The following is a 23,738-nucleotide window of genomic DNA, read 5'->3' on the forward strand; positions in this document are numbered from 1 at the left end:
ACCCGTTCAACGTCTCAGCCATTTTCTCGTTTCCAGTTATTACATCCCCCTTCTCATCCTCCAAAGGACCAATGTTTACTTTAGCCACTCTTTTTCGTTTTATATATTTGTAGAAATTTTTGCTATCTGTTTTTATATTCTGAGGAAAGATAAAACATGGAAAGATAGTGGAACAATCTACGTAGCAATGTGGCATGGAGATTTTGCTGAACCTTTTACAAGTCCTGCCATTGGGTTTGCAATCAGGAGTGAGGAGGGAAAATATCCCAGGCAGCCTTCCTACTGCCTACCCACCTGCCCTGATCTATCTGCAATGTTACTGGGAGCAGGTGAGGCTTAGAGCAGCCCACCTATCCTCGCCCCATTTGAGACCCTTAAATGGTCAATTAATGGTCATGGGTGGTAGGAGGCTGGGGGCAAGCAACAGCGGAGGTGGTGGAGGGGGGGTGAATGGGAGTGGTGGCATGCTGAGACCACTGAAGCTTACCCTGCACAGGCTTCATGGGCCCTCTTTCCCAAGCCTCCCACACCCGCAAGGATTTTCCTCACATCCAGGAGATCCTTACCACCACAAAATTCCCCACCGAATCAGATTGGTCGGCAACTTTCTGAAGAGGAACTTTTCTCAAGCGAGGGGCAGTGGTCCTGCTCCCAGCCAGTTAATGTTCCACTACTGGGGTGGGGACAACAGCGGGGTCATCTTCCCCACCAACTTTTTTTGCCATCTCAAAAATGCTGCCCTTGGTAATTTCTCACAAATACAGTAGCAGAGTTGACTAGTGACTTCTAGGATAACAGAAACTTGCAATTGTATCACATGATACCCAGATTCCAATGACTTAGGTACAACATGGCTGAAAAGATTTTTTACCGCAAATAACGCCTATATTAACAAGAGCCTGATTTTAACTCATTCACTAGCACGGAGTTAAAATTGGGCCCTTAAGCTCACTTACAAGTACGATGTTCACCATATTTTCAATATAAGCGAATGAGGTAGCACGCTTCACCAGAAAAGGTCAAACCTCAATTAACTTTGGGTTACAAAGATTTCATTTCACACATCAATTCAGAACAATCCTCGCGATGTTAATCTGTTAGAGTTTGAAAAGTATTGAGGGGGTACTGCCCGTCAGGAAAGGTTGAATAGGTGGTGCTCTTTTCTCTCACAAAGAGAAGGCTGAGGGATGACCTGATAGATTATTGAAGGGTAGGTGTGGGTAGAGTAGATGTTGAGAAGGTAGGCAGTGTTTAATGAGGCCAAGAGAACCATAAGTTGCCACTTTTAGGGAAGACCTACTGAATTAAGTGGTACTCAGGTATTTAACTAGACAGCGTCATGCCTTCGTTGGGATCAAGGACCTCTGGATTTTTACCCCCAAAAGCTGCTGCCCAATCAGAGGCTGGCAGTTCTTTTGAACACCAGCGCCACCAGGGATCCAATGGCTGCTGCTACTAGTTGTAAGTATTCGCATTCCAACCATTATTCATGTAAATTGAGTCTGTGTCTTATAAGTTCTGTTTGTGAACAGAATTCCCACTCACCTGAAGAAGGGGCTCAGAGCCTCGAAAGCTTGTGTGGCTTTTGCTACCAAATAAACCTGTTGGACTTTAACCTGGTGTTGTTAAACTTCTTACTGTGTTTACCCCAGTCCAACGCCGGCATCTCCACATCATGACTACCAGACCAGCCATAGCCCAGGATTAGTCAGGATCAAGGCACAGGTGAGTAATAGTGGGAACGGGGTCACGGGGTGGAGGGGTAGTGATGGGGAGATGATGGGGTTGGCAGCAAGGGCAGAGGAATGGCTCTCAGCAGCTCCGTCACTTTCCTGATGTGAGGTCCCTCGAACAAGCACTGACTACCTTTGAACGACGGATCCACACCCCTGTCAGGAACCCACAAGCAACACCGCATCGGTTTGCTTGCTGTGTTTTTCCCTGGGTTAATATCGCCGGCAGCAGGAAAAAGCCCTTATCTGGGTCTTAATTTCCCACTTAAGGTCTTCAGATTCATTGTGGGGTAAGAAGGCCATCAACAGGGCCTTCCCACTATGGACTTCATGGGGTGGGAGCGGAAAGGGAGCGGGGTCCCCACCCTGCACCACCCCACCTGATTAAATGAGTTTCCATCACCAAACCGGCCAGAGGGCATTAAATTCTGCCCGATAGTTCCACTTGTGTGGGAGACCAGAACTGGGAGCCATAAATACAAGATAACCACTGAAAAATACAATAAAGAATTCAGGAGGAATTTCTTTACCCAGAAACCGCTGAGAATATGGAAGTACCACAAGAAGCAGTTGAGGTGGATAACAGATGTGAATCTCAGGGAGAGTAGATACGGTTGAGGGAAGAAAGGAATCAAAAGGGGGTGAGATGAAGAGGGGGGGTCAGAGAAGAATTGTGTGCAGCATTAGCACTGCTATGGAGTTATTGAGCCGAATGGCCTGTTCATTTGTCAAATGGTACCCAGCTGTCAATACTGATTTGCAAATACTGTAAATTTCGGCACCACTGCAGAGTTTTTCAAATTCATCATAATTTTCTAAGTAGGATAAAGGGTTTGTAATGTTGTGACTTTTTCACGTGATGTGCAACTTTGTTTGGTGTTAGATTTCTTATCTACAGAATTTATCATCATCAACATTGCGAGGAAAAACATGGGATATTAAAACTGATTGGAGTTCTACCCCGTGAGACGTACATTCTGATTTTGTGGATATAAGTAATATTCTTGCAATGACACTGAAGCTTTATATATACTTAACTGCAGGCAGAAAGACAAGCAGATGGCACAACAATAGTATTTCTCTCTGTTCCCCAAGAGTTCAAACCTTTTTCCAGGTGCACATTTTATTTAAGGCACATTCTATAAACGCTGTGATTTTTTTCTTGACAGATTTGTGTAACAAGCTGTCAATCATACTTGCAGCCGAGAAGAAAACTAAATTTTCAACTGTGAAGAAACTAACCTGTGTGAAGTGACAGCACAACCAGTAACTAATAAAGCTACGAGTTCAAAAAAAATGTTTTTTGGTTAAATATTTAAGAGAAATGAAATTGAAGGCAGGCAAGTCTTCACGGCCTGATGGCCTACATCCTAAAGTTTTAAAGGCAATGGCTTTGGAGATAGTGGATCATTGGTTACAATATTCCAAAATTCCCTGGATGCAGAAATGGTTCCGGTGGATTGGAAAATGCAAATATAATGTCCTTATTCAAAAAGGAAGAGAGGAAAAATGTAGGAAACTATAGGCCAATTAGTTTAACATCTGTCATTGGGAAATTGTTAGAATCCATTATAAAGGGAGTAATAACAGGACATTTTGAAAGTCAAAATGCAGTCTATCAGAGTCAGCGTGGTTTTATGAAGGGTAAATCACGTTTGACTAATTTGCTAGAGTTCTTTGGAGATGTAATAAGCAAGGTGGATAATGGTGATCCTGTAGATGTAGTATGTCTGGACTTCCAAAAGGTTTTTGATAAGGTGCCACATAAAAGGTTAATACACTAGGTTAGTTCATATGCGATTAGGGGTAATTAATTAGCTTGGATAGAGGATTAGCTAAACAACAGAGAGCCGGGATAAATCGGTTCTTCTCCAGTTGGCAAGATGTAACTCATGGGGTGCTACAGATTCGATCCTCAGGCCCCAACTATCTATATTATTGACTTGGATGCAAGGATATTCGGTATCATAGCCAAATTTACAGATTACATTAAAATAGGTGGGATAGTAAGTTGCAATAATGAAATAAGAAATTTACAAATGGAGATGGACAGATTAAGTGAATGGGGCAAAATTTGGCAGGGGGAGTTTAATGTGGATAAGTGTGTGGTTATTAAATTTGGTAGGAAAAATATGCTGCACCCATTTATTCCCCTTATCTACTCTGCCTGTTAGATCCTCAAAATCTCTAATAGATTTGACAATCACAATTTCCCTTTCATGAAACCAAGTTTACACTGTTCAATTACATTGCAATTTTCCTATGGTCTTAGCACCATGTCTTTAGCAAGATTCCAGAATTTTCCCAACTACCAAGGTCAAGTTAACTGGTCTATAGTTTGCTGCTTCCTCGCTCCATCCTTTCCTGAATAGCAGGGTTACATGTGCCAACTTCCAACCCATGGGGACTGTTCCAGAACCTAGGGCATTCTGGAAGATCGTGACCAATGCATTCACCATTTCTGCAGACATCTTTTACTAAATAACAAGGTATAGGCCATCACTTCCATGGGATTGGACAGCTTTTAGTGCAATGCTATTCCTTTACTAATGTTAATTGCTTATTCCCATTAGATTCTTGGATCCTCAGAATTACCGGTATGTTCTTTATGTCCTCAGACAAAATATATGTTTAATATCTTTACTGTTTCCTTATTCATCCTTAAAAGTTCCCCTGTCTTCGTCTCTAAGGGAGCCACATTTACTTCAACTTTCTCATCTTTTTAATGTACTTGCAAAAGTTCCTACAATCAATTTGATTTTTTTTGCCAGTTCACATTCATTATATTTTCCTCCTCCATCAATTTCTTGAACATCATTTGCTAATTTTTAAAAACCCTCCTAATTTCCAGACTCAGTTTGTCTTTTTGTCAACATTGTGAGCATCTTTTAATCCAAAGCTATCCTTAATTTTCTAGTTCTCCAGTGGAGTTTAATTCCTCACAAGAATGTATATTCACTGTGAACTATGAATTATTTGTTTAAATGTTCACATTGCTTATCCACCATCATATCTTTTAACCTAATATCCCAAATTACCTCAGTCAATTCACCGTTCATACCTCCACAATAGGCTTTGTTTAAATTTAAGACCCTAGTTTTGTATTCAACATTACTCTCAACTTAACTTGAAGTTGTTCCATATTATGATCACTCTTCCCTAGATAATCCTTTCCTATAAGAATACTAATTAACCCTGCCTCATTACACTAGATCTAAAATATTTGCTGGAAATCTCTGACCTCACCCACGGCTGGCATTCTCTGGTGCCGCTGCGGTGAATGGAGTTTTGGCTGAGTGCCAGGTTCTCCATTCTCGTTGGCAGTGGGACGGCCACAGATGAGATTGGAGAATCTTGCCCTAGGTTACAGAAAATCATCTCCAATGTATTCCATGAACACATCCTCCAAGCTACTTGTTTCTTGTCTTTATTTTGGTTGATGTATTATTTTCTGTCCTTCCATATCCCACTTTTGATCCACCCTCCACCTGAAGGGCATGGACAATGGCTGGGATACAGCACTCTGGTCATTGTTGGTCCTACCCTTATCCTTCATTTGCCAGTCTACAGAGTGGAATTGAGTGTTTGCAGATTATTTGCTGTTCGGGAGGGATACCACACAACTGCAAACCTGACCTACCAGATATGTAAAGAAACAAGTATTCCACCACAGGTCACTAATTGCCCCTAAACTAATTATCTGGTGAATGTTTCATTTCTGTCTGTGGGAGCTAGTCATGCACAAATTGGCTGTCGCATTTTCCTATGTTACAACTCTCGCTACATTTCAATTGTATTTCGTTGAATGCAAAACGTCATGAGGTGCCCTGAGATAGAGATAGGCTCTATATAAATGCAAGTTCTTTCCTTTCTCTGCTGTAATTCGTCTTCACAGAGGAGCATTCCTGGCTGCCAGTGCACACTTTGCCACAGTGACACAATTAATGTTCATTGTTTGGGAAATCCCATATAAGAACCCACCATCCTCTCATTCGATGATGCAGCAAATTGGTACTACAGTGCAGTATGACGCTCTGATTGTTTTAGTGATACAATAAGATCTCCGGTCGGTGATACAGTGAGGACTCCTGCCACCATCCCCACCTACTGGACATTGGCAGAAAGTAGTCACCAAAACTTGGCCTCAAACACATGGTTATAGTCAAACTGTAGGGACAAATCCAATACAAATAACAGCCTTTATTTATTATTTCCTGGGCTATGAAGTAATTCAGCTGGGTAGCTATGCAATGAGGTGAACGCTGGCGCGAGGCTTTATCCTGAAAATCACAGTGAATATTAGAAAGAGAGAGAGAGAGAATATTTGGAGCTGAAAACTAATTTAACCCCCATTAGTCTTTTTATAAAATGTTATTTCTTAATGCTCTTAAATATTCATTTGCTTGTTCCGTAAAATGTAAACACCTTTTAATTCTCAATCTCCAAGTTGTTCCAGTCACTTTGGGAAGAAAAACCCAAGTTTTGCTTTCCAGGGATTAGCTTATTCCTTCTCTTGTGAAAAAAAACAATGGTTAGGGTTATTGCTCACCTATATTAAATAGATCACACGTTGCAATAAGGTGACTAAACTCTTCTGTGAGTGTAGCCTTTTGTTGTCACAGTAATAAATGTAAATAAGGAAGAAGAAACCATATGGGAATTATATTGATCCAGAAAGTTCATGGCAACTCAACATATCTGGATCTCAGGCCTTTTGATCAGGTTTGGCAGATCGGCACCAGGGGTACACAGGAAGTCCGCTGTCTGCTGGAACCATTGAATAAATTAAATGTCTTGACATTAAATCAAGACCTAACACACCAACAATGAGATCATTAATACCCTGACATGTTGCATGCATGCCAACTGTTCAGGGTTGCCAACTTTCCAGGGTTGTCCTGGAGTCTACAGGAGGGGAAAGTCAATTTCCTGGGCACTGCTAGAGGCACATTCTGAAGAAAAGTAGATCATTGGAGAATTGTGTATTGGAGCATATTTTTATCCCCATTTCCTTTGGACATTTTGTTTATTAGCTGTTAAATGTGTTACAGAGAGGGCAAAGGTCCTTTCACTGGGGTGGGGTACTTGTAGGAAGGTGATGTACTGAAAACCTCCAGGAGGAACTTGCAGGAGTTGGTAACCCTACCATCGTGCATCATGACCATCAATAAGCAGTCCAAGGAAGGAGGAGGATTTGAACTCCAAACACAGTTGAGTCTTACCTGCGTGCAAATAAGCCAGGTCTGGATTCTCAATGTCTGGATGATGTTCCTTGAGGTGGTTGCGGAATTCCAATGGGATATTGGTCCCATACTCACACTTGGGGCAGTTGTACATTTTCACTCCCTCGTGTTTGCCAGTGTGTAGGATATGCTTGCGGATGTTCTCAGCACAGTTCGACCTAATTGGTTTGTTCCAAAAAGAATATTTCATCACTTTCAGCACTTTAAAAAAAATTGCAACCTTAATGTTTTAATTCTTTTCAGAAGATGTATGTCTTATAGATGATTCAGCATTTATAACCCTTAACAAAAGCAGTCTATTTAAATGCAAGTCTAAACTACTGCAATTTAAGCAAGACAGAGAGAGACAGATCCAATAGGAAGTGAGCTGCAAGAACTGAAGCTGAACAAGGGAGGGCAATTATTATACTTAAGTCACCTAAATATCCATCATGTTGACTATGAGGCTACTGCAACTATTAGGCATGATTAGGTTTGCATATATAGTTTGGAACCTGAAAGCCTGATAAAAGATGTCGTTACAGAGTGAACGCAACATTGGCAATGAAAGTAACAATTTACATGTCAACATACGTTTCAAGAACAATCTCTGAATGCAAAACTGTAAAAGGGATGCATTTTTTTTTAAAAAGAGAGGAAAATAAGAGTGGTTGAATATTTTAACATGGTTTTGTTCTAATCATACATTCCCATTTTATCCTCGCACCATCACTAATTCTCCCCTATCCAAAACGTGAAGACCATGTGTGTCCTGAACCCTTGTTATGACTCCTCTTGCCGTCAACCACACAATCCTACTTTTCCTCAGATACTGAATAACCTCCTTTTAATGTCTGAGCCTCCACCCAGTGGCTTAGTTGGAAGCTCTCCAATTAAAGGAAGCAACTTGATGGGTCAGATACTCCCGAGGCTCGACCTTCTGCATCTGAAGTCACAAGTACTTGACCCTTTGATCTTATGGGACCATGCTGAGCTGTTAATTCGTCAACATGTTATGTTGGAACGTCGCACTTAATTCCAGACCTAAGCCCAAGTTCAACAAGGCAAGTAAATTTTTCAAGATTGATTTTGATGAAAAAGAAAAATGATTTTTTTAGCATTTTAGAAGCAAGTAACCAAACATTGCAAGTCAGAATATTCAAGGATAAAGCTTCAGCTTAAACTAAACTGTCCGAGTCCACAGTGGCACTGATAAACTCAGTTCTTTCCTTCTAAACTTGGAGCAATGCAGCAAAAAGTTAATAATAAATAAAATACATACATAATAACATACTGAAAAATTTATTTTCTGGCATTCATGCACAAACTGGCAAGATAGGCATTTTGTTGCAATGCTGGAATAATCCTGTTTGATGCTGATCGAATTGTATTGCGATGCCCCTAACTTTGGTTTCATTTTTTGAATGTTTTTTCCTCATCCTGATTTTCGGTTCTGTGAAGTAACCAGCCCTTTGGTTAAAAAGACCCAATGCCAGGTGCCCGTCCTTAAACAATAAATGACAGTGATGTAAGCTTGCAGTTATCTCTGTGGAAGCTATCAGTGGCTTTCCGATGCTGTTCTTCCTATACATTTATTTCAGCCATGCAGGATCTGCCTGCCAACCCAGCCTCCACCACCCCACCCCTGCCTATGTTCTGCTTCCTCCCTCTTGCTAAATCAGCAAAGACTCTCAAAGACCTCTGAGGCAGAAAGGTAGTTTATGACCAAGAAGTTCAGCCAACCACATGTGGCACAACAACGCTCTGAAAGATCTTTTGATCCAGTTGGGTTAATATTAGAGGATCATTTTTGTTGCTGCTCCCTCATTAGCTGAGCCAAGAACTTTGAGCAACGGCACCTTTGGTGTTTGGCAGCAAGTTCTCCCATAACCTGCACCAAGCTATTTGGCTAGTTAAAGTCTATTTATTAGTGTCACGAGTAGGCTTATATTAACACTGCAATGAAGTTACTATGAAAATCCCCAAGTCGCCACACTCCAGCACCTGTTCGGGTACACTGAGGGAGAATTTAGCATGGCCACTGCACCTAACCAGCATGTATTTCAGATTGTGGGAGGAAACCCACAAGGACACAGGGAGAACGTGCAAACTCCACGCAGACAGCGACCCAAGCCGGGATTTGAACCTGAGTCCCTGGCGCTGTGAGGCAGCAGTGCTAACCACTGTGTCACTGTGGCGCTCACTGATGTAATGTAGAAAACTTGGCAGCCAATTCGAAAAAGGCAAGTTCCCGCAAACAGCAATATGAGAATGACCAGATCAACTGATCTAGTGATGTTGATGGTATCAGTGGCAACAACCAGAGGTGGTCAAGAACAAAGACCCATAGAAATGAACAAAAACAGAATGTAATGGGCAGCACCCATGTATTTATACTCTGCTCCCCACATCCTAACCTGCACTAAGTTCATTCAGTACTCCTGTAGTCGCTGGCCTACACCGGCACCCATTCCAATTGCGCCCAATTTTATATTCCTCATCCTGTTTTCAAATTCCTCCATGGCGTGGGTCCTTGCTTTCTCTGCAACCTCCTCCAGCTCTGCAAGGCACCAGGATCTCTTTGCTCCTCCAATCCTGGTGGCCAAGCTTCCTGGAACTCCCTTTCTAAACTTCTTCATCTCTGTGCCTTACTCAAGACGTTTCTTAAAACCTTCCCCTTCGACCAAGGTTTTGGTCACCAGTCCTGATATCACTTTCTGAGGATTGTTGGCAAAAATGTTGATGCTTGGTGACCTTCTCTGGCCTCCCCTCAGCGTTTTCTTGGCAATGGGAGATGGTGTGCCGTTCACTGGTGGGGGGATTTTCTGGCCCTGCCGCTGTTGATGGGAATTCTCATTGAAGCCATCCCTGCCGCAGGGAGAATCCCCTGGAGAATCACAGTTGTCGTTATATTACAAAGCTGACAAAGCCCGAGAACTATGAAGTGTGGACAGTGTATAAGAACTGGAGAATAATTCACAACCAATGTTGCTTGGTTACTGTAGAGATACTACAGTCAGTGCAGTATTCTAATCACATAATTGTAGCATCTTCTTTACTCTTATGCCTTCTTTGCCTAATGCAAGCGATTAGCAAATGCTGCCTATTACATAACCATATTTTTCATCGGTTAATGGACTTGTTTGGCAGAATGAATCATTCTTGTAAAATATTTTGAGTATACCTATAGTATAGCTCGTAAATTATAGAGCTGATCCTTTTTTTTGTAATTCATTAAAAGGATGTGGGCATCGCTGGCTAGAACAGAAAATGCTGGAAATTCTTGGCATGTCTGGCAGCATTTGTGGTGAGAGATACAGGCCAGAATTCTCCCATTTTGAGGGTAAGTCCCGAGGTGGGGGCAGGAACGTGGAGTGTTTCCTTCTGCGGAGGCCGTGGGAAACTATGTCAAATCTTCCGCACCCAGGTGTTTACTCCATATTTGGTGGCAGACAGGCATGGCGCATAGTCTGCTGTCCTATCCGGGCGCCATATTGAAAAGGTGCCCAACATCACTGAACCACTATTGAAGAAAGAATGTGGACAGCTGGAAAATGAAAATGCATCTGCTGAGAAAGAAGATGGATCTCCAGGAACATTGTGAAGTGGAAGATGGAGACCCTCCAGGACACCTAATCTGGAAAGTCCGCCTGCTGATGCAACCTGACCCACTGCTTTAGTGTTCCAGGGTCCAGTGTTGTGGGCGATCTCCATCCTGAACTCCAGAGGCAGCCTCAGGCATTGCTCAGGTAAGCCCCAACAACTGCACGCCACGTTGTTCCAAATGTATTTCATGAAGAATCTGCTATGGGGGAGGGGGAGTGGATTCAGGACTTCATCTGCATCCCATTAATGGGATGAAAATGAGGTTCACACCGGCCTCTGGCATGTTTCCTGACCCGCCACGGCTGGCACCAATGGAAGATCCCACTATAAATTCACGTTGGGCTTCCTGACATATTCTCCTGCTACATCCACCACCAAACATGGCGGCGGGGGCTTGGGAGAATTCCACCCACAGACTTAAACGTTTCAGGTTGATGACCTTTTGTCAGAATTGAGAAAATGTTTTGGATGTAACCTGTTTTAAGGGAAAGGGGAAGAGAGAACAATAGGGGAAGGCTGTGAAATGGTGGAAAGCTATTTCAATGATGAAAGGGGTAATGTGTGTAAGGCAAAAGGGAGTGATACTGGGACAATAGAAAATGGGCCCAGCTAAGGTGTGAGTAGCAACAGCAGAATTATTAGCAACAGCTGCTGTCTGAAGAAAAGGGAGTAGTAATTATAATCTTTCGTGTCAGGAAGATTGCAAAGTGATGCAGAATGGGATAGGATTATTCAACTGTACAGATCAGCAAAGCTTTCTGCTCTTAGTTTAGTTAGGGCATCATGATTGGCACAGGCTTGGAGGACCAGAGGGCCTGTTCCTGTGCTGTACTTTTCTTTGTTCTAGCCTGGTGGCTAGAACAGTTGCTGCGATTGGCTTCAGCTCCTTTCAGATGGCGAGATTTCCCACTCCTGACAGCTATCCAGTGACACCTGCTGGAAAATGCATCTCTACATGGGATGTTTGCCAAAGGCAAGATTAATCTTGATTGATATTTCCTGAAGATGGAGTAGACTAGCCCATAGTGCAGGCTTGGCACATATGACCATATGGGTGAGATAACACAAACAGATGCTAGCAACAACAACCAACTGCATTTATATAGCACATTTAATGCAGTAAAACATCCCAGGACCATCACCCGGCAAAATATGACAGTTGAGCCACATAATTAGATATCAGGATATGTGGCCAAAGAGATAGGTTTTAAGGAATGACTTAAAAGAGGAGAGGGAGATAGACAGGTGGATGGATTTAGTGAGGGAATTGCAGATATGGGGAGTAGGCAGCTCAAAGCAGCACTTCAACTGTGAAGTGATTAAAATCAGGATGCTCAAGTGATCAGAGTTAGAGGATCACAAAGAGTTCAGAGGATTTTTGAATTGGAGGAAGTGACACAGTTTTGGGAAGGGGATGTTGGTGGAATGTCATGGACTGATTTGAATGCAAACATGAGAATTTCAAAACCGAACTGTTGCCAGTTAAGGAGCCAGTGCAGGTCAGTGAGCAGATAAGTGATGGGTGAACAGGACTTGGTGTGAGTTAGCATACGGGCAGTAAATTTCTGGATAAATTCAAGTTTATGGAACAATTGAACCATGCCCAATAAATGATGATACCTGGATATGATTGGAAGGAAAGTAAAATGCAAGATATAACTTTAATGAAATAAATGTGAAAGGTAGTGTGGAAGTTGAAGTTTTCTCCTGTACTATCAATCGTACCAACGGGAAGAAGCTAAAGTACCTTAAGCAATTCTGGACACCAGATCTTCAGAAGGATATTTGGCCTTGGAGAGAGTGCAGCATAGATTTGAGGGTGAAATTATGAGGAAATATGACACAAATTAGAGCCATATTCGCTGCACTATAGAAGGTTAAGGATTGATTTGATCAACATTTTCAAGATATTAAGTGGAACGGGCAGGGTAGATTGAGAGAAATTGCTAGCACTAGGGGGCAATGTTTAAAAATTAGAGTCAGACTTTTCAGCAGTGAAATGAACCAGTTCTATGAATAAAGGGTAGCAGGAGTTTGGAACTCTCTTCCACAAATAGCAAACGAGGCTAGATCAACTGTAAATTTTCAAAATTGAAACTGATCGATTCTTGTTGTCCAAAGAATGTGATGCAAGGGTGGGCGTATGGAGTTAAGTTGCTGATCAGCCATGACCTCGAGGAATGGTGCAAAAAGGCTCGAAGGGCTAAATGGCCTCCTCCTGTTCCTACACTAAGCGAGAACATTCCATATCAGATACTGAAAAATCTGCTGCACCTATATTTTCATTAGCATGCGAGTGTGTGCATGATAAATGACATCTTTGCTTTAAGAAAAACTTGTCCTATGCATCAAGTAGTGGATTATTGTCATTCTCTCACTCTCCCCAAAAACAGAAACAGGTAAACCAGTTCTTGTCAAATAAACCAGCTCTTCTTAATAAACTCTTGTTACCCGAGAGTTGCTGCTGGTTACTGTGGGAGAGGGTGGAGGTCAGCATAAGATGATGCTACAGCTGAAGCAAGATGCAGAGCAAAGACACTCTCCTTAGCAAAAGCTGAGTGAGGCTATCCCGGTGGGAACTTTACAGAGATAGTCTTCAGTGGGATACTCGAGTTGGAAAAGGACGGCAAGGAAGCTTACTCAGCTTCTTTCTCATCAGGAATAAAATGAGTTTTAAAAAATGGTTGATTTTCATTCACGCTTGGAGACCTTGAATACAGCAGTACAATAGCCTGTGGCAGATTGGTAACGCAGAACGGTAAGTAGATTAGTAAAATGAAGACACACAAAAAAATGGATTCAGACGATAAATGAGAGAAGAACTACATTAAAATGACAATATAACTACAAAACAAAAAAACTCATGAATGTAAACATTGGATGTAACCAGTAGACACACAGCAGATGTAAAAAAAACACAACTGGATTCCATGGCTCATTTCCCCCAGTAAACAATCAAATGGTAGTTGATTTTGTTTGAAATTCGCAAAACAAATTGGTGCAATTTTGTCAGCTGCACTAGCTCAGCCTAACAAGGAACATATCTGTAATGTACAGACTGGCATGAAAGCAAATTGATCTTATGATTTGTAAAACACATGGGATGCAAATTATGAACCTGGGAACTGGTGAGGTATTATTTCCTGATACGCCATTGGAATTAACACCATATGAAATAAATTGCTTTGTGCCTTCGCTGTGACTTTCTTTTTTAAAAGCTCTTGTGGCAATAACATTGCTGGTGTCCAGTTTGTAACCAGCATTTTTCAATTATCTTTGCGCGCTCTTTCACATCATCTCTGCTAAGAAGCGCGCACACATTCGACGCAAATCCGACAAAGTATCTCTTCACAACTTTTGTAAAGGATTCTGTGGAATGATTTGCAAACAAAGAGGCTACCTGACTTTAGAATATAAAGCTGAATAATGCATGGCTGCTTCATAAAAAGCCGATGCAGTCATCTAAAAATTTTCAGAAACTTGCACAATGTTCATCTTTTGTCCCTTGGTCCTTGTACAAATGTCTTTTTTTTTAACTGATTGTGTGGCGTTCCCAACAGACGTTTCCCCCATTTCTATTCTCTTCAACTCCTGTGAGCCCTTGCTTTGTGTGATAAGGCAATCTCCTTGGGGATCTGAGCTGTGTAGTTTTTGCAACACGAGTGACAAGGACTCGACTTGAATAACTGCTGTGCGCAGGTTGTAATTATGTCAACCGGAGTGTTGAACAAGGGGGCTGATTAATGTGAGCCCCTGCCCAGGGATAGTCCCCATCAAAACCTTACCACGGGCCAGCGCTAGAGATGGGTTAAGGTGGAAAAAAAAAAGAAAAATACAGCACCTATATGATAGATGAATTGCTGCAAACAGTCTTCAGGCAGATGTTCATGGACAATATAATATACAATTACTAGCCCTTATCACCTTTTCTGGCACGATATAAAATCAGGTTACTACAGCTCGTATGAGTGAAAGCAGAATTAGCTTCCACCATACAGTAACAACTCAGATAGCATGTCAAACAACTAGCAGTTCTGATATAATTTGGAAAACATACTCACAACAGTCAGAATTTAAGGATCAATTTAATGAATTCTGATCCTGTTTATCAGAATCCAGATATCGGGTTTATAATTTTGATGTTGAATGGAGGGAAGATGGATTATCTTTTGGTTTCTTTAAGAATGACAGATTACTAAAAGAAGGAGAAATTGGTAAAATTACACAAAGCAGCAGCTGAGAATAATAACAGTTTAACATAAATCACCGTGGGGCAATCAGACAGGCGCATCACTCCCAACCGACTAATTCCGCATCGGGTACTCAAAATACTGACTAAATGTGAAATGCCATCTAGTGGGAAGCAAGTCCACAAAATGTCTCCAAAATGTTCAGCTAAATACTTTAATTCTTTAACAACAAAATGAGTGTGGGGATCCCAATACACGATTAACCCATTCCCATTGGTTGAAATGCAAGCAGCATGTCAATTTCACGCTACCTACTAATCATAACAATTTCCCCGTGCAGTCAGCACTGCTCATTGGCTGCACACATCAGCAAGGTGTCCGAAATTGTAACTTCCTAGCACCACTGAACTTTAAAGGGAGGTGCATTACGGCTGGAGCTGGAAGGTGCTCAGGAAGTGAATCTGACCTGGAAAACAGTAAAGAAAGGTTGGACATGGGAGTGCAGGCACCAGGGTTTTTGCACCTTGCACTGGAGGGCTTGGTGGAGGGGGTGGACTGTAGAAGTGATGGCCACAAGAGATGAGGAGCCTTTCCAGGCACATACTCAAAAATGCAGTAAGAGCAGACAGCTTTCGAGGCCAATATCAACAGTCTAACCCTGAGGAGCTGGGTGTGGTGTTGCAAGAAGTTCAATGACCTCCCATAATTGGTCAAGGTCAGTGAGCAGGTCTTCAAGTGCCATATCATAACACTGCACCACTAGATTCAGACACTCCTCGCACACCACAACCCCCGCCGTCACCACCCTACAATCCTTATCAATCATGACTCATACCTAATGTTCATATGCTCCACCACAACCTTTCACCCATATCTCAGCTTGCACACACACACAACTAGAAAATCATGACAGCCACATCATTCAAACAGATTGCATGCCACTCACTGACACTCTTGGAGGCAGCAAGAGCTAACCAGAAGGGAACAGGCATATCTACATGTCCTGATCCCCACGGTGGAGTTCGTACTGGCCATTACAGGAAGACCAATTGCTTAACCCCGTTGCTGACTGAATGAATGAAAGATAACAAAGGATAAAGATATCCTCAAACCGCACACTCCTCACATCCCACTTCCCCCTAACCCCACACTCTCTTCCGAAGTAGAAAATGAGGATGGTGTCAGCAGGCACCTACTCCACACCCACACCATGGTGCCTTTCTCCTTTCAGATATGCAAGAGGTGCAACCTGGCTCGGCAAGGGAGGAACAGCAAGGAGACAGTGATGAAGAAGCACTGACATTTGGACTGACACTTGCAGCCAGCAGCTCAGATACTGATACTGAGTGTAATTTAGAGGCTAGCACAGAGACAGGATCTGCATGTGTTGAAATATTGGCACAGTGGCTTGCACGTGGGGCCGGGGCAAGGATAGCACAGACACAACTGCAGGGTCAGGTCGGCCACGGGTTCTGCTGCAGAGGATTCCGAGATGAGGACTTCAATGGAACAGACTAGAAGAGAAAGCTGATGGGCACCGACAAGTAAATATGTGGTGCATTGGGAAGCAATGTTCCCACTAAACTGCACTGATGGATATAACCTCGCAGTTTCAGTACCATTCCGTAAATCTTTTTTTTCACTCTCTCAAGTGCCCCCAATACATTTTTAACAATATGGCGACCAGAACTGTATATCTAAATGTAGTCCAACCAAGGTGTGATATGAATTTAACAACTTCTCTACTTTTCAATTTCGCTCCTCTCGTGCCTGGTTTGTTTGTTTTTAATGGTCTTGATAATCTGCATTGTTACTTTTAGCGATTTGTGTATTTGTACTCCCAGATTTGTATGCTCCTCTTACCCCATTTAAATTCTTATTTCCCAGGTAATATGCGATCGCCTCATTTTTCTTACCAAATGTAACATCGCACATTCATCTGTGTTCAAATTGATTTGCCATTGATACGTCTCTTCTGTAAGTTTATTCCTGGCTACTTTGCTTCAATGCATAGAATCATAGAATCCCTATGGTGCAGCAGGCGGCCATTTGGCCCATCGCTAACTCACTGACAGAGCATCTGAGCCAGGTCCTCTCTCCTGCCCTATTCCCACAATCCCACACATTGACAATGGCTAATCCACCTAACCTACACATCTTTGTGACTGTGGGAGGAAATACACGATGTGGAGATGCTGGCGTTGGACTGGGGTAAACACAGTAAGAGTTTTAACAACACCAGGTTAAAGTCCAACAGGTTTATTTGGTAGCAAATGCCATTTAGCTTTCGGAGTGCTGTTCCTTCGTCAGATGGAGTAGGTATCTGACAACCTGTTAAAACTCTTACGGAGGAAATACACACAGACACCGGGACAACATGCAAACTCCACACAGGCAGTCACCCAAGGTCAGAATTGGACGCGGGTCCCTGGCGCTGCGATGCAGCAGTGCTAACCACTGTGCCATCGTGCCGCATGATGGAACACATGAGAAGTTTGAGATATTGCTTCTGACCACATCACCTACAGCCGGCCTGTTGCAAATGCAGCAAGTTGAACTTTTCTTACAAAATCACTCAAATGCAGATGCATAACATAAATTATCACGTCAGCAAATCAACCCTCTTCAGAACACTAACGAAATATAGCTGGGAACGGACAAAAGAATATGTCAAATCTCTCTTCTTGTCTGATGAAATAGAGAAGTCAAAGATTAGATTTTCCAGAACATTTTGTGATTCTTTTCTCTAAAGAGAAGGCTGAGGAGTGATCTGAGAGACAGCGTTAAGATATTAAGTGGTTTGATCGGGTATACGTAGAGAAGGTGTTTCAACTTGTGTGGGGCAGGTAAAATTTAGAAGCCATCAGTTTTACATAGACACCAATAAATTCAACAATTCAGAAGAAACCTCTTTATCCGAAGGGTGGTTGGAATGTGGAACCCGACACCGCAGAGTGGTTGAGGTGAACAGTAAAGATACATTTGAGGAAAAGCCAGTTAAACACATGAGCAAGAAAGGAATATGCTGATGGAAGTAGATAACGGAAGGAGTATCAAGTGGAGCATAAATGCTGATACTGACTGTTTCTTGTTTGTGTGCTGACTATTCTACGCAAGACCTTAAAAATACAAAATAATTTAGAACAATCATTTTCGTCTATATACCTGATTAATTTTATTATTATTTTGTTTACAAGCCAAGACTAAAGATTTCTGAGGTGGGAGAAAGCAAGCAGACAGAATAAAGAAATCGAAAGCAAAACTTCACTCTATTTAAATTGGTGCCATGAGTTGCATCTTTTGATTTATTGATACATCAAATGTTTTTATGTGCTAGAGTGAGTAATGTGCCAGAAGCATTTTGGAACTTGACACGTTGTGGTACTGTCAATGGACAATAAAAATGTGTTGTGTCACGACAGCAATCTCCCTGCTTAGACACATTCCTTCAAGAAAAATGAATTGAAGTGTGCCATTCTTGTGTGCGAGTTATAGGAAAACATGTTGGGAATTAGAAGGAAGTAGTCAGCTGTGTGTGTGGGTGTCTGTGAATGGCAATGGCTTAGTGACATACAAAAAACACATCATTGGACAAACTGGATGCACTGATAAAGCAGCAATGGGATAAAGCTGGAGAGGAGATTTTTTTTTAATCTCTCCTCCGGTGTGGGAGTTACTAACAATGCAGTTTATTGCCATCCCAACATAGCATGAGGGCTTTAAGAATCGGCCGCGTTGTGTGGTGTCATGTGCAGATCGGGTACAGGGTAGAAGATTACCATTCTCTAAGCGAGCCAGTTGTGTGTTTATAATTTCACCATATCTGCTGTGGTTCAACTCTTACTGCTGATTCAGATACTCAAGGGGTCGAGACCCATTCCAGACAGTTGAGTACAACAATCCAGGCTGATCCTCCCAGATAGAACTTAAGGACTGCTGCACTGGCAGGGGTGCATCTTATCCAGGACACTGTCTGGCTCATAGTTAAAGATCCCATGGCATTATTTCGAAGGTGACCAGGGAGTTCACTCTATTCTCCTGGCCATTGTTTGTCACTCTGTGAACATCACTAAAAAAAACCCAGATGTTCTGATTATTATCACAAAGCTGTTTGTGGGAGCTTGCTGTGCACAAACTGCCTTCTGTGCTTCCAACATTACGGCAATGACTGCCCTTAAAAAGTTCTTCCAAGCTTGCAAAGCACTTTGGAACGTCCTGAAGTCATGAGAGGCACTACATAGACACAAATCTTTCTTTGAATGCCAACCTCTATTATTAAATAATTTAGCATTAGAATCGCTAGGCCTTTGTACTCAACGACTTCGGAAGAGATAAGCTCAGGTAAGGGCATAGGGACTGAGGGCGTGTGAAGGGCTCGGGCTGGAAGGCCTTTGCTGTTTTTATTTTAACTGGGTTGAAGTCCCACAGCACTGAGACAGGCATTTTAAACAGCCCACCTCAGCACCCAAAAGCCCCTGTGGCCGCCTCTGAACTTATCCCCAGGTCAGCTGGCCCAACTATAGCCCTCACCCGCGCCCCTGTGAATGAAAACCCCACGTTTGTGGACACGTTCTCCTGAGGCAGGCGGGCTGAGCTGGGAATTCTCTTGACTCCTGCTACCTGCCTCGAGGTTGAAAAGCCAGTCCATTAATGTAAAATTCCTTTGCCTGTTACCATCATTGAACGCAGACGGGGGAATTTTACATGTGCATGTTGTCATGTTTGCTACTAATAATCACACAGTGCAATTTCACCCGTTGCTTTCAAGATGTCTAATTTGAAATGAATACATGTAGCTGTCATGGTTCATAAATTTGTTTATTTAATATATCACTCCAATATTAGTTTTAATGTTTCCATGTGCTTTTTATTGACAAGATACGGTGCATTGGTTTTGCTGAAAATTAAACGGATTTTTGCCTGGTATTTTTGTCCTACAGGCTTCAATTACAAAAATCTCATCAGAATTTATCAAAATCATCGACCCTAGCTGAACCGTGTGATAATGGCAAGGTGATTGTATTCTGGCCATACTATATATGACCCAGCGTCTGATTATTCCATTCATGAATCCTTCCAACAAATGAGAAAGGTTTGTCGTGATGTGAACTAAAGCAATTGGAGCTTTCAATTTTGTTGACTTTTCTATCAGTTGATGTGTGTTTCTGATTAAACCCATGTTGGGCATGCAAATTCATACGAAAAAATGGCCATTTACAACTCATCAATGACTGAGCTGAGCGGGCCAAATACAATGCACCCAAGATTGCTGATGGTACAAAATAAGGTGGGAAAGTAAGCTGTGAGGAGGACACAAAGATGTTGCAAAGAGGTGTAGAAAGGTTGAGTGAGTGGTCAAGGTGCAGATGGAATATAATGTGGAGAAGTGTGAAGTTATCCATTTTAGTGGGAAGAACAGAAAAGCCAATTTTTTTTTAAATGGGGAGAGACGGGGAACTGTAATAATTCAGATATATCCTTGTACGTGTATCACATAAAGTTAACATTTATGACTGAGATGAGGAGATATTTCTCTACTCAATGGTTATGAATGATTTTGGAATGATCTCAGACCCCATTTGGAATATTGTGAGCAGTTTTGGGTCCCATACCTAAGGAAGGAAGTGCTGGCCTTGGAGAGGAGTCCAGAGGAGGAATTAAGGATTTGTCATATGAGGAGCGGTTGAGGACTCTGGGTCTGTATCATCATCATTTTTGTTAATCAATCTCTCCTGCCTCTCAACCAATCACAAACCTTCCCCTTTGAGCTTCCCCCACCACCCACCCCCCCACTCCCACCCCAACCCCCCCACTCTCCCAACACCTCCCACCCACCCCTTCCTATTCCTGGCTCTGCATTTGTATAAACCCTGTTACATCTCTAACGTTTTCTAGTCCTGAAGAAAGGTCAGTGACCTGAAGGGTTAGCTCTATTTCTCCCTGCACAGAAACTGCCTGATCTACTGGGACTTGCAGCATTTTCCATTTAAATTGTCGATTTCCAGCACCCGCAGTATTTTGCTTTGGTAAAGTCCTATGGATTATAAATTGCAGCCGGCACTTTAATCCCCCAAACCAATGGGCACCCTACTTCACAGCAAGAGTTTTAACAACACTAGGTTAAAGTCCAAGGTGGCCTTCACGACACACGACAGCGCGGAGTCGCTGAGCAGAAACTGATAGCCAAGTTCCACACACATGAGGACAGCCTAAACCGGGATGTTGGATTTATGTCACATTATCAGTAACCCCCACAGCTTGCCTCCTGGACTTGCAGGCTGTCCTGTCTGGAGACAATACACATCTCTTTAACCTGTGCTTAATGCTCCCTCCACCCACATTGTCTGTATCTTTAAGACCTGGCTGGCTGTAGGGATTCGCATTCTAATCAGTATTCTGTAACTTGATTTTGTGTCTCTGTGCACTGTTTGAGAGCACATTTCCACTCCATCTGACAAAGGAGCAGCACTCCGAAAGCTAATGGTATTTGCTACCAAATAAACCTGTTGGACTTTAACCTGGTGTTGTTAAAACTCTTACTGTGTTTACCCCAGTTCAACGCCGGCATCTCCACATCACCCGACTTCATGCAGAAGCTTTGGGAATGAAGAAAGTACTTCTCTACCCTCACGCCATTAAAAAGCCACAATCAAGTCATAAGCTTGTTAGTGGGCACCACGGTGGCACAGTGGTTAGCACTGCAGCCTCACAGCGCCAGGGACCCGGGTTCAATTCCGGTCTTGGGTGACTGTGTGGAGTTTGCATATTCTCCCCGTGCGTTTCCCCCCGGTGCTCCGGTTTCCTCCAAAGATGTGCGGGTTAAGTTGATTGGCCATGCTAAAATTGTCCCTTAGTATTAGCGGGGTAAATAAGTGGAACTACGGGGATAGGGCCTGGGTGGGATTGTTGTCGGTGCAGGCTCGATGGGCCGAATGGTCTCCTTCTTCACTGGAGGGATTCTCTGAATGATGAGAAATAGTAAGCTTATTCTGGGCATGAAAGGACCTCCAAAAACTTTCACAACACTTTGGCACAAAAAAAATTGTGTTCAACCTGCTATTTTACTGATATTTATTTTGCAATAGTTGGACAGAGAAACATTTTCCATTTGACACTAGCAAGTAATGAGACTTGTGAAAGTAATTTAGTTAGTCCACTTGATAAATCAAAGCCTTCCTGGCATCAAAATAATTGAATCAATGATCTGAATTTGGTGGAGGTAGATTAAAAAATGGAATAATTTTTGACTATAGATAGAAAAAGTGCAAATACCGCCCTCAGGAGTAAATTAAGAGGTCTGCAAACAGATTAGTTGTCACGCTGTATCAGGCACACGTGCTTAATTACTAATTCCAGGGTTCACCAGATTTTCTGCTGAATCTAGTGCCACTGCAGGAACAGTCTATGTGAACATAGCAGCTCTAAGATAGAGTACTCATGGACTCTAAGTGTGGGCGGCACAGTGGCACAGTGATTAGCACTGCTGCCTCAACGCCAGGGACCCAGGTTCAATTCCCAGTTGGGTCACTCTCGGTGCAGACTCTGCACATTGTCTGCGTGGGTTTCCGCCGGTTTCCTCCCACAGTCCGAAAGACATGCTGGTTAGGTGCATTAGCCATGCTAAATTCTCCCTCAGTGAACCCGAACAGGCGCCGCAGTGTGGCAACTAGGAGATTTTCATAGTAACTTCATTGCAGTGTTAATGTGAGCCTACTTGTGACACTAATAATTAAACTTTAACTTATATTTCCCAAGGAAGTGTGGGGGGGAAGTGATGTGTCTTAGATTTATAAAAACCTCATTCATGAAATGGGATAAAAGATCCCATTTGCCTAAGGTATTGCTTCAGGGAGAAAATATGGAATACTGCAGTATGAACAGAACCTTGTTTCGGATACAAAGCCAGCATGTGTTTATAATGCTTAAAACTGTAAGTGGTCTTGTTCATTAACGGATTGGGATTTGGGTATGGAAAGGAGACAAGAAACTTCCTTTTATTCTAAGATTTGTGCAAAGTTCCTTTGAGGTCAATAAGCTGTCATCAGTCAGGTGGTTAATGAGAAGGCGTGCAGATCAGAAGAATCTAACCTTATAATTGAAATACCAGGTGCCTCCTGGAGGGACATGGAGAATGGATTGACACTGACAGTGTTCAACATTAAGCTGTCTCCAAAATCACTTCATTTTATATCACATTCTGAGAATCACAGGGAACATGCAGGGAAATAGTGAGCCCAGAGTTTTGAGGTAGAAATAATGGTGAAACCATCAGCAAGTAAATCGGACAGCAACTTCCCACATCTGCACATACACAGTTAAATATGGAGATCAGGATGCGGCTGTCCAAGGTTGCCCTGCTCCTCCCTATGCTGAGCTGTACTGGCATCTTACTGAGAGACTTGACATTGTCACCACAATCCCAGAGGACCATAGGCTGCTCTCCTCTTTTGAGAGAGAGCTGACTGGTGGTGATTTAACCTGAGGATCACCACACCTCAGGCGAGGGGCAAGGTTGAGAAGGCTGGGCCTTCATGAATAGCCGGTACAGGAATTGAACCCGCGGTGTTGGTGTCGATCTACATCACAAACCATTATTTGATGAATAATTATTTTCCAAACCATGGCTATATTCCATTTTTTTTATAAAAGCAAAATACTGCGGATGCTGGAATCTGAAACAAAAACAGAAAATGCTGGAAAATCTCAGCAGGTCTGACAGCATCTGTGGGGGGAGAATAGAGCCAATGTTTTGAGTCTGGATGACCCTTCATCTGACCCTTCGTCAGCTCTGACGAAGGGTCATCTAGACTCGAGACGTTGGCTCTATTCTCTCCCCTCAGATGCTGTCAGACCTGCTGAGATTTTCCAGCATTCTCTGTTTTTGTTTGTGATTTTTTTTTCATTGTAGATAGGGCAAGGCAGGCTCCAAGTCTACCTCAGTCAGAACAGGATTAAATGCCACACTCTTGGCACTAATCTAAACCCCA

At 42.6% G+C, this 23,738-nt stretch overlaps 1 protein-coding gene across 2 annotated transcripts in view; it reads right to left on the minus strand.

Moving 5' to 3' along the window:
* Nucleotides 1-23,738, minus strand: part of znf407 (zinc finger protein 407) — a 470,846-nt gene that overhangs the window by 124,551 nt on the left and 322,557 nt on the right. For both annotated transcript variants that reach the window (XM_078216863.1, XM_078216862.1), the window contains one exon: nucleotides 6,956-7,134. In XM_078216863.1, the coding sequence (XP_078072989.1) occupies nucleotides 6,956-7,134 (179 nt within the window). The remainder of the gene's footprint in view (nucleotides 1-6,955; nucleotides 7,135-23,738) is intronic.

Source organism: Mustelus asterias, chromosome 7 (genome assembly GCF_964213995.1).
Source record: "Mustelus asterias chromosome 7, sMusAst1.hap1.1, whole genome shotgun sequence".
Lineage (NCBI taxonomy): Eukaryota > Metazoa > Chordata > Chondrichthyes > Carcharhiniformes > Triakidae > Mustelus > Mustelus asterias.